Source organism: Urocampus carinirostris, chromosome 5 (genome assembly GCF_059441175.1).
Source record: "Urocampus carinirostris isolate Australia breed hairy pipefish chromosome 5, RoL_Ucar_1.0, whole genome shotgun sequence".
Lineage (NCBI taxonomy): Eukaryota > Metazoa > Chordata > Actinopteri > Syngnathiformes > Syngnathidae > Urocampus > Urocampus carinirostris.
The window spans coordinates 31,851,900-31,869,906 of NC_142353.1; the positions used below are offsets into that span (position 1 = coordinate 31,851,900).

At 38.5% G+C, this 18,007-nt stretch overlaps 2 protein-coding genes and 1 pseudogene across 2 annotated transcripts in view; 1 reads left to right on the forward strand and 2 right to left on the reverse strand.

The window, feature by feature from the left end:
- The window catches only part of LOC148366049 (uncharacterized), a 153,000-nt gene extending 146,377 nt beyond the window's left edge, over positions 1-6,623 (forward strand). The window contains exons 58-60 of the mRNA XM_088334992.1: positions 2,051-2,160; positions 2,282-2,500; positions 6,122-6,623. Of these exons, the coding sequence (XP_088191118.1) occupies positions 2,051-2,160; positions 2,282-2,500; positions 6,122-6,268 (476 nt within the window). The 3' untranslated portion in view covers positions 6,269-6,623. The remainder of the gene's footprint in view (positions 1-2,050; positions 2,161-2,281; positions 2,501-6,121) is intronic.
- Positions 3,126-3,215, reverse strand: LOC148366052 (U2 spliceosomal RNA; annotated as a pseudogene).
- Positions 6,624-9,222: 2,599 nt separating the features above from the next.
- On the reverse strand, positions 9,223-15,088 carry LOC148366053 (uncharacterized). Its single transcript, XM_088334993.1, has 7 exons — positions 14,840-15,088; positions 14,588-14,766; positions 13,592-13,685; positions 12,454-12,523; positions 12,341-12,377; positions 12,199-12,262; positions 9,223-11,069 (listed from the first exon to the last, which is right to left on the reverse strand). The coding sequence occupies exons 1-7, from the start codon at positions 15,086-15,088 to the stop codon at positions 10,911-10,913; spliced, it is 852 nt and encodes a 283-aa protein (XP_088191119.1). The 3' UTR covers positions 9,223-10,910.
- Positions 15,089-18,007: the final 2,919 nt, after the last annotated feature.

The window sequence follows — 18,007 nt, forward strand, 5'->3', positions numbered from 1 at the left end:
TAATGACAGAGTGCACATGTGTGTTAAATGCACTGCAAAAGACAGAATTATGAAGAATTATAAAGACCAAAGAACACACCAGGCTAGATCAAGATAAAGTTGTGAAAAAGTTCAAAGTAGGAATAGGATAAAAGAAGATTTCGCAACTTTTACAAAATGGTGCACTGTGCGAGCAATGATATCAAAATGGAGAGTGAATAAAACCACTACTAACCTACCAAGACCTGGCCATCCCTCTAAACGTTAGGCCCAAACAAGGAGAAAACTAGTCAGAGAAGAAACCACAGCTGAGGTGGGACAATCTGTGCTTAAGACAACTATTAGTTGTACTCTGCATAAATCTGCCCTTTATGGAAGCGTAGAAGAAGCCATTTCTCAAAGAACACCAGAAAAGTCAGAAAAAAAACATTTCCATTGTCAAACATGGTTGAGGCATTATCATGCTCTGGAGTTGTTTTTCTTCAGCAGGGACTGGGAAAATTGTTAGTGTTGATGGGAAGATGGATGGAGCCAAATACAGGGTGATTCTGATAGAAAATCGGTTGGAGTCTGCAAAGACCTGAGAATGGGGTGCAGGTTCACCTTCTAACAGGCCAACAACCCTAAACATAAAGCAAAATCTATAATGGAATGGTTTTAACTAACTCTATAAAGCTTTTAAGAATGGCCAAGCCAAAATCCAGACCTGAATCCTGTAGAGCATTTGTGAAAAGATGAAAAATGCTTAGGAAGACTAGGTACATAGTTCTGTTTCTGTTTACTTCTAGAGACATACCCCAAAAGACTTGGCTGTGATACTCACAAATGAAATGTTGTACAAAGTACTAACTCAGAAGGGGACCAATATTTTTACAATGCATACGTTTTTGGGGGGGTTTGTTAGCGCAGTCTAAAATATTGGATACATTTGGTTTCTTTTCACAAGTGTGTCTCACATGGGTTTGATTCTTAGAAAATATTAGTTTTTTTTTTCTTTATTCATATGTTTGAAGCCTGAAATATGTCAATAAGTCGAAAAGTTCTTGATTGGCTAGTACTTTTGCAAGGCACTGTATGTACACAATAATTTGTCACCGCCCTATAATAATACTTCAGGCCACACTACTTGTCAGAAAGATTCTGAACATTTATGTTTCTTATTATGTATATAATACAATATATATTTATATTTTTTTTTATATGGAAATAGTTGCGCAACTTGGTCGTTTCGCCTCTCTACCTTTTCATTATAGACACTAGGCCAAAGAAGGCTTGGCCATGATTTGTTGTATGTTATAAATGTCAGTGTTATAGTGCTCATGGCAATATCTTGTAATTATAGAACTTACTCAAAAACAAGTTACGTATTGAATGATTGATAAATTCAAGCTCCAGTCCCTCCAATTCAACGGCCCATTGGGCCATATGTGGCCCAACGACTATTTTTTTATACATAAAACATATACGAAATAAATACAATTATAGACGATTGAAAATGGAAAAAAAATTATCAGTATAACTTTTTTAACATTACATTTTGCACAGACGCCGACTTTCAAATGCTTGTTGTTATTCCTTTTTTGATGTTGCACGCCTTTCACTGGCTGCCTAGCTCGCAAAATAGGGGATATTTCTTAGTGAATATAATGAATAAAACTACGACTCACAACACGTGGTAAGCTTTCTCTCCTGGCTTTGATCTCCGGCAAAACTAACATAAAATGCGACAGAAACAAAATGAAAATAAATCCAAACAGCTTGCCAACATCATTTTTGCCGTTCCATGTGTTCCGTTACTCCCCAAGCCTGCACAAAATTTAGTAATTTTATTCATATTTAGTTTCTTTTGTCTTTTATTAGTATATTTGGTATTGGAGTAATCCAAAAGTAATTGAAAGTAATCAAGTTAAAGTAACCCTATCCAACCCTGGTGGCCCCCCACACCCGCTATATACACACACGTAAACACATGTACAATTAAGGAGACATTGAACTGCGCTAGAAATTTAAATATATATATTTATATAATATATACACATACATTATTCTAATTCCACCCCTCTTTCCCCAGGAACTTACTGGATCGATCCAAACCTCGGCTGCAACGCCGACAGCATTGAGGTCACGTGCAACTTCACGGCTGGAGGACAAACATGCTTGAAACCCGTCAGCGTCTCCAAGGTTGATTCAACAAGAAACCTTGCTCAGCTAGTCAAAGCGTAGCACGCTTTTTTCCTGGCTGAAACAGACACGGACGTAGAATATGGGAACGTCATCAAGTGAATGCTGATTTACCTTCCAGGTGGAGATGGGGGTCAGTCGCATCCAGATGAACTTCATCCACCTTTTGAGCAGCGAGGCTGTGCAACACATCACAGTCCACTGCCTCAACACGCCAGTGTGGGCAGCAGGACCAAGCAGAAGGCACTATGACCAGGCTGTGGTCTTCACTACCTGGAGGGGGGAGAAGATCCAGGCGAGCGATCTTCTGGAACCACTCGTGCCCTCAGATGACTGCTGGGTACGTGTTCACATCACGGGAATCTACTCACGCGTTCATGCATCCCGTCGTAATTGCTGATCGGAAGTCGGTGGCAAGCTGTGCATTTTGCACCTAGGCCTTCATGAGGCTGAATCAATCAAACCCTCAATAACTTTTATGGCTGTAAAACATTTACTGTAAATTCCAGACTATAGAGCGCACCCACCACATTTTAAGAGGTAAACCGATTGTGTACATACACAAGCCGCACCTGTATATAAGCCGCATGCGCCCACATTTAAACATGTAACACAAACACAAAATTAACCCAAACCCGACCTCAAGTCCTGCAAATGAAACTAAATTTTTTAATGGTTTGAACAAATTTATTGACACTAATAACAGAAAACAATCTTGTCAATCTCAACAGCAATCATGCACATTCACAATATTATATTTCAATATGACGTTTAACAGCAAACACAAATGAAACTAAATGTGGAGTTTTTAAGGGTTATTGTTCTATCTTCGTTATTCATTATCCATTATCCGTTATCGGTCAGTTCATAATACGCTACAAAGCCTAGGAGCCGGGACTCTTACTCTCAGCCAAAAGGCCAAGCTAAGGTCCTAGCCCTAAAGCCTTGTTGCGATCATTGCAAATGCACCGTTCCCGGAGGTTCTGCAATACCGGGCCGGTGCTTGGAGTGGACAGAGCAAGCTCTTATTCCATCTCCGGAATGCAAAAATCAAAAGGCCAAGCTAAGGACCTAGTATATGTGACACATCTCAATTTCTCATGATCGGCTAAGGGCCTAGTATATGTGACACATCTCAATTTCTCATGATCGTAGACAATCTGTCCTTCATTAAAGTGCACAGTCCAAAAATCACAGCCGGCAAAATGAATGGAAAATGCTACCGGTACTTAAGGTTTGATGCAGACCTGCAGAGTCCGGGTCTGGGTAATCCAAGGAAAAAAGTAAATATTTCCAATGGTAAGGGTTGGAAAAATATATCAGATGAACACATTTACTGACGCAACTCCTTTTTCTTTAACCAACTTTTTACCCCCTCTTCTTTCCTTGTCTGTCCCTCACCTTTAGCGGTCCCCACTTAAACTCGGCACTCCACGTTTGTTCCGCCCCTCATTTTTCGTTCACACGTGCAAAACATATCAGAATAAGTGTCTAAAATAAATACATTACAAAAATATACAGTTGCAAATAGATATTATACATGGGTTACACATATCTACAAAGAAAGACGGTCCACCGAGAGAGTTTTTAAAGCTTTAATAATAATAATATAGCTTTGACAGGGCAGTTAATGGTAGCAACACTCGAGCGCTGCTGGCGGCCTTTAGAAAAATTACATAAATTGGCCGCATCACTGAATAAGCCGCAGGGTTTAAAGTTAGGGAAAAAAGTAGCTGCTTATAGTCCGGAAAATATGCGGTACTACAGCTACAGCTGCAACACATATAAAAAACATAATAATGGGATAATAACCACTATTTGGGAAAACAGCCCGGAGCCGCAATTTATCTTTTCTTTGCAGTTGTAGATTTCAATTACTCTTCAAACAGATATGGAGCGTTTTAGTCCATCAAGAATATATTTTTTTTAATCACTATTAAAACAAATGCTAAAAGAGCATGTCCTGTCATATTTATAGCAATTTTTTATTTTATTTAGGGCTAAAAATGCCAGTTTTACAAAAACACTGAACATTGAAATGTTGTTTCACGTTTTCATTGTGAAACTTTCGTTACCGCCCCCCAGCTAATCATAGGGTGGCGTTTCTCAAGGCCCGCTAGCAGGTCAACTCGGAATCTGAATGGCTAAACCATTAGCTCAAACACTGACGTTATGTGTCACAGCCTTCAGAAGTCTTTGTGATGGCCTCAGGGCAGATTACTCACCCTGGCAACAAGTAATGGCTGAAATGTGACGGGTTAACTAAAAGCACACATCTGTACGCAACATAACCAAAAGAGAAAATAATGAAAAAACGCTGTAAGAGAATTTGGAATTATTAATACGTATTCATGGATACTATCACATGATTCAGATCTTTTTGGGGCCTACAGAAAAGGCATTGCAGGCTTTACGTTCCTATAGGAAATAATACTCCATATTAGAAGGTATTTTTAGACCATGGTCAGCAACCACTGGGCATTGGACCCAATGAACACATTTTAGCTATAGAATTACTTTTTTTTTTTAAACTTTCAAAACTTATGACTTTTTGCAATTTAATGTGTATGTATGTATAATATACACATTTGTTAATATTCAAAATAATTTGCATAAACTAGTGGTCAATTTTAGGATTTTCTTCTTATTTTACTGTTTATTCTTTTTTTTAAACACATTTGATGTGAATATGATTATCTTTACATTGTTATAACTTTCAAAACCTTTTTGCAAGAAACGTTGTCGCCTTAAAATGGGTTAAGTTAGTTTTAAGAACATATTAATAGACAGGCATATATTTTTTATTTTGAAAAACAAATGAGCGTCGGAAATTTTAATTGTCCAATGTTTGTTTCTAGTTTTTATGTCCTAAAAAAAAAGTTTTGAGCACCTTTTGACACATATACTCAACTGCTACTGAGCTCAGTTGATTGGTTGGATCCCTTAACAGCCTGGTGACCAGTTCCTTTTATCATTTGAAAACAATGATGTGCATTTTAAACTATTAAAAGTAAGAAGCTGAACATCATAATAGCCAGTGGTCCCCTGAGATGTACTTTCTTGTTATAAATACCTGTATAATAATGTAATAATAATACATTATATTCCAAAGTGCCTCTCAGGACAGCCAAGATTGTTGTACACATAATATAAAACTACAATAAAACAAACAGACAATAAAAAAACAAAAATAAAACAATGTCCAGGTAAAAAGAAGGGGCGGCAGGTGAGTAAGTTTATTACGAATAAACAAGTCGGAAAATGCGGATTTTGATTCCAGATTTGAAGCTGGACAGGGTATTGGAATACTGGAGGATGGGTGGTAATGAGTTCCAAAGTTGAGGGACCAAGCGGCTGAAAGCTCTGCTCCTCATGGAGCTGAGACGAGCAACGGGTACGGTAAGAGGGAGAAAGAAGATGGTTTATGTGTTTTGTTTATTTTTTTGACGACTTGAATTTGATTTCAAAAGGCATTAAAAAGTCTTGAATTTAACTTGCCTTAATTTGTAGGAACCCGGAAAATACACTGATATGAAAGGTTACAGTGTTATGAATGCAGCGAGTAAATACTCCCATTAAAATATGTGAGGATAAATATGATGTGCATTTATAACAACTAAATGAATCGTGTGATTATCGAAGTAATGATGTGATGATTAAAAAAAATAAACTATTGCAGCTGGAAAACTTATTGACAACATTTTAATCATCTATCAGTACCCACCATTATTCCCTTCGGGGATGAACAAAGTATCTATCTATCTACATGTAACTATTAAAATCTGTACACAGATGTTGATTTGTTTATTCCCCTCAACTGCATTTATATCACAAGTTATATAACAGTAATTCAAAGTTGTTCCGACAAATCACTTGAAACATTTTTAGATCAAACTAAAAGCTCGTGAGGATAAACGCTTTGTACCGTGACTGCCTCTATTTTTTGACACGATGTTCCCAGATCAAGGACGGCCGCTGGCGTCGGACCCACTTCGTGTTTCAGACTCAGGAGCCAAATTTACTTCCCATAGTGGCCGTCTCCAACCTACCCACCACGGAACCCGGATCACGTTATCACCTGGAGGTCGGACCTGTTTGCTTTCTATAAAAAAAAAAAAAGGAGACATGACGAACCATAGCGGACTGTGAGGACCGCCAACCCCCTACCTTGATTCCGCTCCAAAAAATATGCGTGGACTGCAGCAACAGAGGTGTGAACATTCAAGACTTCTGGCACTGAAGCGCCTTTGGAATAAAAGTAAAACGTTTTCTCTCCAGTGACTCGTTACAAGATTGGACTCGCCTGGATAAAGGAAAATCATTAAGAATATTTTATTGTTTTGTCCCTATCAAACTTTGGTTGTACAGGAAATAATTGATGGTGCATTTATGAATGTGTAATTATTTATAGTTGTGGATGTGCTGTATGTTGTAAGACAGGCATGTCAAACTAAATTTGGCTAGGGGGCTTTATGTATTCACTAAAATAAACATTTGGCTTTGTTTTTCAGTATTATACTTTATCATAAAGCCTAAATTGGCATCCTTCCCATTATAATTACAGAAATAAAAGGGATATTTTAGAAGCACAAATAATGAAAAAAAGTGATTATCACGTTTGGCATTGAATCTGTCAACACATTGTTTCTTTTAACAGTTGAATATACGAAGCTATACATTTAAACCAACTCCCAACACTAAACTCAAATGTGAGCTATGAATAAAAAATACGCTTGCCTCAATAGTCATACTGCTTTGAAATCAGGCATGAAAACGAGTCCGGGCGTAAAAAGTGAATAGGGTGTGGAGGCAATGTCGTATTTATTTTTGATCCAAATTGGTATACTATTTTGTTTGGCTTTTTCTCAGCTCAAACTAGCATTCATAGTGACAAAACCTTGTTAAAACCATGCAGCGATAATTCAAATAATTTATTGACAACTATTAACACTATCTATCTACCCTGATCATATCCCTCGAGAGGGGTGACCGGCGCAAGACAAACACATTTACAAAAACAAAGAAAAGAAAAATAAAGAAGAAAAAAGGAAAAAGTAGCAAAACACACAAACAAATTGACCATGGCCAAACCAAACGCCCACCCGCCCAAACAAGTTAAGCACCTCGGCACCCAAGTTATCCATGCTATCGTCCTCCACAAGAAAGCGGCCATGTCATTCGGGTCAGGGTGACACAACACTCTTCTGTTCAACAGCAGGGCCAACAGCTTTCACTGGTTTACCCCTGCCGCATCATACAGGTGCCCTGCCCATCCCTTAGAACGTGTCTAAACATCCCACTATCCTTTTACAACACCTCTCCACTCAATCCTATCATTAACAAGAGCTCTAGCTTTCTCTACATTTAGACCTCTTTCCTCCAGTGCACTCATAACACCATTCATCGACGTCAATTGCGGCCTTCCTCTTGGTCTCCTTCCATTTACTTCTGCTCTGTAGATCCTCTTCAACATTCGCTCCTCATCCATCCTCTCCATGTGTCCAAACCAACCGAGTACTTTCTTATCCACACACTTGCTCAGTTCCACTACTAGTCCAGTTCTGTCTCTCACAATTTCATTTCTCAATCTATCCAATCTTGTCACTCCTAACATTCTCCTTAAACACTTCACCTCAAAAACTTTTAGTTTCCTTCTCTAACCTGCATTCAGGCTCAGTCTTTGCACCATACAACACAGTCGGCACAATCACACTCATACAGTCCTACTTTCGTTGCTCATCACTCTCCTCAGACCACCCAAAACCTTGCTTCTTGATTCACTCTGTGCAATGCCTTGCACTCCATTCCACCAACTGCAGCCACATCATAACCCAAGTACCTAAAGCTTTCAAATTCTTCCAGCACCCGTCCATGCAACCTTATTTCCAACGCCATTTCAGAAAGACTGTTTACTCAATTTTCTAATATCCATCTCTAGTTTCTTGAATACAAACATTGCGATAAAGAGATCAAATCTAATACGTTTTACACACACAATGCAAAATAGACTGATTTTAGTTTAAACACACCACCTCAAACAAGCAATTCACTCTTGAAAATCTCCCAATACCCCCCTCCCTGTCTCAAAACATTTTCTCCTTGGACCTAAATAATTCACAGTGAGAGAGTTTCATGCCTGATAAATAAAAAAGAAATATAAAATAGGAGTTTTAGCTGTGAGCTGTCAATAACACCATATACAACTAAAAGGGCTGGACCTACCAAAGCTGAGAAAATACTGCACAATGTTGTCTTTTACATGCAACCAAGATAAATCTTATTTTTCATAATCTGTGCAGACAAATGCTGTGCCCTTGCCTCTTTTTCTCATTTCACTCCTGCAGTATACTTGGTCCCGCTGGCTCCTAAAACTTGGCATCGTTTTCCCATTAGTAGTGCATCACTATTAGGTGTTAAATCCTGAGTAGCAGCACATTTCACAATGCCATTCAAGTGTTTAAGTATGAGCACTGCTTTGTTTTATAATTGTTCATAACAGAGAATAACCTGTTCCCAAAGATAAGTACTTACAAACATAAATAGAACCTTTGCTGGGCATCATCTCTTTTACACCTTAACTGGCCTCTAGAGGGGAAATGGAGCATTTACTTTGTATTTATTAGGAAAAAAAATCATAACTTTTGATAAATATGAGCTACAGACATGCTCCCCTTTTGACATGTTTGGAAATTAACGGCGGATCCAGCCTGCCAGACGTATGTTTGACATGCCTGTTGTAAGATAAAGTGCAATAGCTGTTGCTGTGTGCATCGTATCACTCGTTCAAATGGTTTCACACGAGATACTACCTCGTACAGCACCGGCCACAACATTAGGGACACTTGCACAATTGGATACGGCAGTGCTGCAAAAAAAAATAGCAATGGAAGAAAAAAAAAAACTCATTAAGACAGGAAAATATATTTTTAAAGGCACATATTTTGTTCGTCTTACTATTTTAAATGGGGAAAATGTATACATTTTTGAAATTGTGCAAGTGGAACTAACCTGGTGCTGCAACTTTTCTGTACTTGGGAATAAGTTGTCAAATATTCACGCTGGTCACATTTTGTACAATAAATTTTATTTTTTAAAACAAGTTTTCCATTTTATTTTCAACAAGAATAAAATTGTTATTTTAGATTTGCAATTACTCAACTGTCGAAATTTTAGTAATACAGTAGACCCCCATATTTTTGCATTCTTGACTCAATGGCCCAACTCCTTCCCAAAATGCCTTTCAATTTTATGATAGAATAAGAGGTATGATCGAGCCTAAAAAATACAGCCTAACCCAACCCGGCCCATGATGCTGCATTATACCGCCGTACGTACTTCCGTGCTCGCATCAGCAACGGTGTACACACTTGGACCGAAGTACGCGCGCCGCCGAAATGCAGCGCGTGGAAACAGTTCTGGGTTAACTTCGGGCTGGGTCCCTCAAATTGAGTGTGCACTTTGGCGCCAGAGTGCAGTTTCGGGTTTACTTTGGGCTTGATCACCCAAATCAAGTGCACACTTCAGGCGCAGAAGTGTGGATTTTAGCGCAGCGTTTAAGTGTAGCGCTGAAGAGCATTACTCAAGTAAAGGTAAGGTTACTTTCGAACAATATTACTCAAGTAAAAATAAATCATCCATGTAATTACTTGAGTAAAAGTAAGTGTACCTAACAGTGTATGCAGTGCAGATCTTCCGCAAAGAAAAATTAAAACACGAGAAAAGCCCGGCCCGACCTAATGATTGACATTTTGCCCGGGCCCAAGGTCTTACCTCTAGTCAGAATTCAGAATCTCCTTTGCTTTGCTAAAACATGTTACAATTGACAATCAGAACTATAATTAAAAAGCAGGCGATTAAAGCAAGGAAATGTGCAATCTCCTTCCCTTTTAGATCCACCCACTATTCCACTCAACTAGTTCAAGTCACGTTATGCCAAAGTTTATTTAAATGTAATGTAATTGAATCATATCATATCCCATTTATCACCTATAAGTGTGATACCCTCATATATGAGTGGGAGAACTTTTTCATATTGGAAAGTATTGAACACAATTTTTATTATTTTATCTATACATTTTGGAAAAACAGAGAATTTACAGTATTGCTTTAGCAAGTTTTCATGAGGGTAGGAACCTTTGCGCGGTATCTGTTCACTGTTGTGCTTTACGGTGTGAGTCTACTCACTGAGATTATAAGGATACCACTTAATTTCTTGCGCCTGAACCCTAAATAAACGGAAATGTAAATTAATGGTCCAGCTAAATGTCCTGACTTGTTCTCAAACACTGCTCCGAACCTTGAAAAATGTAATATCACGCAGACTGACTCGCTCAAAAGTAAAGATGTCACATTTGATTCCAATCTGTCTTTTTTGTTACACGAAAGAAAATTACTATAGTAGAAACAACTTAAGGGAGCAGTTTGCTTCTTTGGTAGATACAGTTAAGTGTCATCTACATATCAATTGAAACTAATATAATACTTGCAAATAATATCACCTAATGGAAGTATATGCATGCTGAAAAGAAGGGGACCAAGTACTGAGCCCTGCTGAACGCCACAAATAACACTGAAAGGCTCAGAGGTCATATATCCGTATCTAACACTAGTTAACGTAGATATCTATTCCCAGGTATTCAGCAATTTCACTTCAATCCCCACCTCAAAATGGATTAATGTCTTATCTCAGAGGGAGGCAGGGGGGGGTCTACTGTACTTTTCTAGCTTTTAATTGTAATGTGAATCATTATCTATCGTGGACACATAGCATGGCGGCCCCCGTCGATAGGGAGGTTGACGCCAGTGATGAAAGTGGCAGCGTCCGACGCCAGGAAGGCGATGCTGTGCGCCACCTCGTCCACTTCGCCCGGTCGTCCGAGTGCGTGAGTTTGCTTGCACTTTTCCAAGAACTGAAAGAGAAAATCATAACGATTAGTCCTTGCATTTTTTAGTTTAACATTAAAGTGGTGAATGTAAGAAAAGGCCTGTTTCAAATACTCTAAATGGCAACCCAAACCCAAAGATGGTAATTTTTTTTGCAAACGCGTCTAAGAAATGCACATACTTGCACGAGACACATAAGGAGTTTGACAGAGGCTGCAATGACGACGTAAGCCAGAAGATGGCTTCAGCAAGTAGGAAAGTTCCAAATCTTGTACAGCACCTTGAATGACTGCCATTAAATTTTGCAAAAGATGTATTTAGGTATATACAATAATTATTGGGCCTTTAGTTTTTAGACTGAAAGCGGGCGAATATGATGTCAGTTACGGACCCCATAGAAAAAAAGACACGATAAATAGACACTTGACTTGACGCACGCCATTACAAGAGACTTCTACAGCTGTAATCGTATTATTTGAACTATGTTGTTTCCCAGGTTTCGTACAGGTACTTCACATGCTTAAATTATAATATTGTGTTTTCAAAGATTGAAAAGTTTTTGAATTGGGTGTGAAGTACAAGTAAAAGTTTAAAATTGTTGCCATGTTTCCCAACAAGTCTGCTTAAAAATGACCCTGACACTGCTCTCTGGTGGCTTTACTTTGCCATTGGATTTATTCTTACCTTTTAATTAACTGCAGCTGGCATTAGTTTGTATGTATTGTCCTATAAAGTGTCATCATACCCTACAGGTTGCACCCAAGAGGACAGGTGCACTCTACACCATTTATGGACGCTTATTTTGGGCCATGCAAAAAATGAAAATAGTGTTTCTCAGGGATAATTGTAAAGGGAAGAAGACTAATAGCAGAGGTTTAGTTTTGTCTCTGAGACAGATGTACTATAATAGCCATATCGGTTGGGGGCAATATGTTTGCCATACAAACTTTTCAGTTATTTTGTTCCAAATATAATATGAAATGTTGAATATAATTTAGTTCCACTTCACGTGATTGTGTCTTACGTGTTGTTAATTCTTAAGCCTTTTAATTCTAAACTTTGAGACCTGAAATGTGGCAATAGTACAAAAAGTTCGTGTGTGGGGGGGATGCTTTTGCTAGGTATTGTATTTTTGCAACATGCTCTTCTTTTTACCTTTGAATACTGCTCCTCATCCAGCCCCGCTCTCTTGTGCACTTCTGTGACGATCACACCAGGACTGCGGAATTAAAATGCACGGTACATCAAAAAGTTTCCCCTGCAGCAATTCGGAAGTACATGAGGTCATTTAACATACCACACTGAGTTGACTCGAACTTGCTTGGACGCCAGTTCTAAAATTAAAAAAAAGCACTTTTCGTGATTGATTCTTTATGCTCGAAGCATTGTTGGAGAAAACTGCAGACTCACCAAGCGCCACGCAGCGAGTGAATTGGTCAATGGCAGACTTGGACATACAATAGGCCAGGACACCTGGGAACTAAAACGACAAATGACTGCAACTGCTGCACCAGACGCTTTTAATTGTTCACCATTTATTTCTGTATGTTATAAGCAGGGTTGGGCAGGGTTACTTTAACTTGATTACTTTCAATTACTTATTGATTACTCCAATACCAAATATGCTAATAAAAGCCAAAATTGCCCAGAAATTTGAAACTGCGCCTTGTAACCTGGTGCGCCATATATACATTGCAGTATAGCATATGACAAGCATATTTGAGCTACAATCGATCAATCATTGCTGCCCCAAAATTGTGATTAATTGTATGCAAGGGATTCAAACCAGTGTTATGGCATTGAAGGCACCGACATTCTAACACTGGACCACTAATGGTACAGATGACATATAAAAACGCAATAGAGCTTATTTCTTTATCCCACTATTTTTACTTACTGTGCCAGTAACCCTTATTTGAATAGTGTATTTTGTTCTGCATTCTGATAGGTGCACCAGTCTCTCAACTTCTTGAGAGAAACAGAAAATGGCATTGGCAAACCAGAGCACCAGTGATACAGATGACCTACAAAGCCACCAAAGAGCAGTGTTGCCATCAAAAAATTGCAACAATTTCAAGCAGTTACAAGCACTCTACCCTAAATTCAAATTCATTCAAAACACTTTTAAATCCTTGAAAATACATTAAAATCCGAGGATTTTAAGCACTTGCACTAACCCGATTTCTGGCACCTTGTGTAAAAATAGTGGGATAATGAGATCAAATCAAATGCCATTTTGTAGGTCATCTGTATCACTGGTGGTCTGGTAAATGTCGGCGCCCTCACCACCACAACCTGGGTTTGATTCCCGTTGCACACAATGTTTTGCAATTTTAGTTAGCGACACTTAATGAGTAAGCAATCATTGCACTACTATATACGCTGCAAGTCTATAAAGAGCACAATGGTCATTTCATGATTGGTAGCTCTTAATGTAGTCTCAATTTTATGACCCTTATTTTCCGGTATGCCTTATCCATGTAAATATATGAAAAAAAGTTTATTTTGAGCATTTTTTTCAAAGAAGTGATTGATGAAATCACATTACCGATCTCTGTCCATTGACGCTGGACACGTTGACAATGGAGCCTTTGGTCTTGATCAGGTGTGGCACACAAAGTTGTGTTAGGTGGTACACGGATCTAAAAGCAGGACACAGAAAGCAGCACTTATAACTTTGAAATAGGGGTGGGGTGTTATAGTAAAAATATGATTCATTAAAAAAAAAAAATCACAATCTTGACGGCACCTTGAGATCGTTTGGCAATTAATTAACATTGTCGTTTTCTTTCTCGTCTTTCAAAATGAAGTAATCTGACATTTTACTAATTGTACACAGAGACACTTTGCGTTTTGGTTATGACTGGTTCAGCATTGTTTTCATTGTGCGTTGTGTTCTGCATTCTGATTCGCTTGACAGAGAAAGATGATTTCTATCGCCAACAAAGTTGGACCTTTCCACCCACTAACCTTGCTCAGTAGCCACATGCAGGTCTTTGGCGCTCCCTGGCACTTTTTATTGAGCTAACTCCAGGAAAAGACCGTGGCCAAGGCGACTGAGACCCTTTCCGAGATTAGAACTTGACTCAATTTCTGGGAGCCGAAGGTTAAGGGAAATCCAAAGAGGCAGACGTCTTTGGTGAGTAGGGAAACTCACATACAATACACATTGGTTGTGTGATTTTAACATTTAGTTAGGGTTTAGTATTATGTTAAATTAACAGCTAAAGCGATACTAGTGGCTAGGGCAAAGCTAGCAGCTAAATCAATGTTATATGCTAATTCAGTCTGTTATTAAACAATGATTACATTTTTGTAGATCCCGATTTGAAGTTATCATATCGCTCCCCTCTAAATTGAAGTCAGGAGTATTTAACAGCTAAAGCGATACTAGTGGCTAGAGCAAAGCTAGCAGCTAAATCAATGTTATATGCTAATTCAGTCTGTTATCAAACAATTATTACATTTTTGTAGATCCCGATTTGAAGTCATCACATCGCTCCCCTCTAAATTGAAGTCAGGAGTATTTATATTCAACACCCACCTGACGTTGATATTCATGACCCTGTCGTACGTGGCCAGATCTGACGTCTCGATGCCACCCATGGCCAGGATCCCGGCGCTGTTCACCAGGACGTCCAGTCGGCCAAAGCGTGCGATAACTACTTCTACCGTTTTCTTTACCGTATCCTCTGTTGTTAGGTCACCGGGCACAAGTAATGGCTGTGAGAGAAAGCAAGAACAGCCATTCTTGAGTATTTTTAGAACAGCCATCAGTCACTGTATATATTAATACCTCTGTTCCTCCACCAGACTCCTTGCACTGCTTGGCTACTTTCGTCAAACTCTCCACATCTCTCCCATTGAGAGCCAGCACAGCTCCCAGTTTAGCAAACAGGACGGCCGTACCGGCACCGATACCTGAGCTGGCGCCTGTGATGAGTGTAACTTTTCCAGTCAGGGAAGAAACCTTAAACAGAAATAAATGTATAGAGAAACAAAAAAATATTGTATCGACTCTCACCAAAAAATGCGGATATCGCATCGTTAAGCTTTTTAGGCTACTAGCCTAATGCAAGCACATTCCTTAGACCAGTGTCTGAAATAACCTCTGCCCGGACGCTCGGGGCATGCGTCTTTTACGTCACATGTACAACTTACGCAACGTCTCTGCCCGGGTGGTTGACAAACTTTTCTAGAAAAAAAAATAATCTTTTGTTTTTATTTTTTTCAAATCAAACGTTTGCTTTATTCCGATTTCGAAATCTTCATTCTGTTTGGAAATTTTGGAATTTCGGTTCGTTTGGCAATTTGCATACTCAGCAGCCAATCAGAAGCCTGCATCGAATAACTTCATGCTTCCGGACTTCCCCGAGTGTTATAAAGTCGTGCATTTGCATATCATTTTCCAAAGTAGACGCACAAAGAACACAAGAAAATGGAGAAGTGGTTAGGAATCAAGCCAAAACCTCAACCCCAGAAGAAAGATTCAAAAGAAGCTAACAAATTGATGACGCTCCAAAACGTACATTAAAAGCATCATGGAAGACGAGTTCACATGGCTTGTAGAAGACGACGCAACGCAAACATTGCATGAATGAAGGTACATACTGATGTCAGTTGGAAAACAGCAATGTCATATACATGCAATGAATGATATTATTAGTTTTTTAATAAACTTAATTTTAAAGTGTTGTTCTGTTATATATTCTGATTATCAATCCCTAATATTTGCAACAATTAGTTTTTTTTGCGCTTAGTCTTCTTATTGTATTTCAAGTTGTGAAAAATGGGGCAGGCAACTTTATGGCTGGGCAGGCAACTTTTCAGAGTTGTCTGCTATGGTGTCAGGTCTCTTTTTGTCATGAGTTTCAGACACTGCTTAGACCAAGGGTAACCAACGTTAGTCCGCTAAGAACACCTAAATAGCCTGTAGATTAATTATCAAAATAGCGCACCAGTCATGGGAAATTATGATTTCCTAGGAAATTTGATTTGTAACTGGCAAAGTGTTTTAGTGGTTGACCTAGCCCATTTTAACAATTCCTCTGATAATTACAACATGGCAATAAATAATGATAGCATTGTTACAATATATCAATTGAGTGAGAACGTGTTATTGTAGATATGAATTTCAAACAAGTTGCCCACCGTCTAAATTAATAACAAAACAGTAAAATTCAGCTAAAAAAAGATTGGTGACCCTAGCCTTAGACTTAGGTAATGCATTACAGAGATGTATAGTTTGCCCATGCAAGTGGAGCGTAAATATGAAGCCCCCTCCACAAGTAATGAAACATTAACTCACTTTTTTTTTTTACTGAGGACATTTTGTCTTCAGATCAATAGATGAATTTGAGATAAAGGTTCACAATGCAATTGATTTTTGTGAGGTTTATGGAATGTAATGAAGTTGAGGGGATTTTCTTATTGTACACTAAAACTTTTTTCATGGAATAGTGTTAGTGTCTTATGACTCAAATGAAGACACACTGAGGGTAGGCCCTAAATCTAAACTAACAAAACAGTGATAAAACAGTTGTATCTGAAGCTCTAATTCTGATAACTATACCATTAATGTGTGTTTGAGCATAGAGACTTACCAAATTACTGTTACAATTCCAGGAACCAATGAAAACTTGCCTTCATTTTCATAAAATATGGGTCTATGTTGATAAGTAACCTCAACTTTTCCTTGGATCTTGTCTTCAAAACTGTGTCTAGACTCGTAAACTACTCGGATGAGTTTGTATTTGCATCTTCTTCCATTGTGCCTTGTAATCCAATATGGCGGCAGTTTAAAAATCACATGACCATTAAAAGCCTATATGAACTGCGAGTGTTTGGTTGGTTAATGACATTTTGAGTTCATTTACTAATTAATTAAATATTCTTGAATAGCTATTGTCCCAATTTGACTATGAATTAACAATAAAGTGAGGAAAAAAATGAAGTATTTTCTGTAGGAAATAAAATAATCGTTAAATGACAACACGGGACAAAAAGGTAATGATGTACGTATTAAACTCATTGTCAGCTACTTTTGGGTCCTTAGAGCCTTATATACAATATATTTTCATAAGGAAAATCAGGAAAAAAAAGCTTTTGAGGTTAAGCATTTTAGAAACAATAATATTTTAATTGACACGTATGAATATATTCATAAGTACGGTAACAACAAAACGCTAACTTCTCTTAACTGCACTTCCAGGCTTTTTCGATCCAACAAACAAAAGGAACAAATAGTTACTTACTTTAAATGCGTCTTCTGAGGCCATTTTGGTTTTAAATTAAGTGGAAATAGACAAAGTGTACAATTTGTCTCTAAAGCAAGTTTCTGTCATTCGCAAATTAGACCGCACGCCAAGACTTCCGGGTGGGGCTCATACTAAAGATGCAATTGGTTTAACCTAGAGTGACGTCATCAGATGACAAGCATGTCTTTTTGTTGAATACATTTTGTTCAAATACTGTACATTGCAGCGTTTGTTGCAATAACCATACAAAGTATCTTAAAATCAATTATAATTGAAATGATAATCAATTATAATTGAAATGATGTACGCAACAGTTCGTTACTTTTGTAATAAAAGATGAGATGTGGTAATTCCCAATGTCACTTGCTACACAAAGCATTCATCCATCCATTATCTGCACCGCTTTATCCTCAGTAGGGTCTCGGGGGTGAGGGAGCCCATCCCAGTTGTCTTCGGGCAGTGGGCAGGGGACAGCCTGAACTGGTTGCCAGCCAGTTGCAGGGCACACAGGGACGGGCAATTTGCTCACTATTTGGACCGAACAATTCACCTTTGGAATGTGGCAGGAAACTGGGGTGCCCAGAGGAAACCCAAGCAAGCGCGAGGAGAACATGCAAACTCCAACCAGGAAGTTTGATCTCATGACCTCAGAACTGTGCTGCACACGGGCTAACCACTGCACCGCCGTGCTGCCCCTACACAAAGCA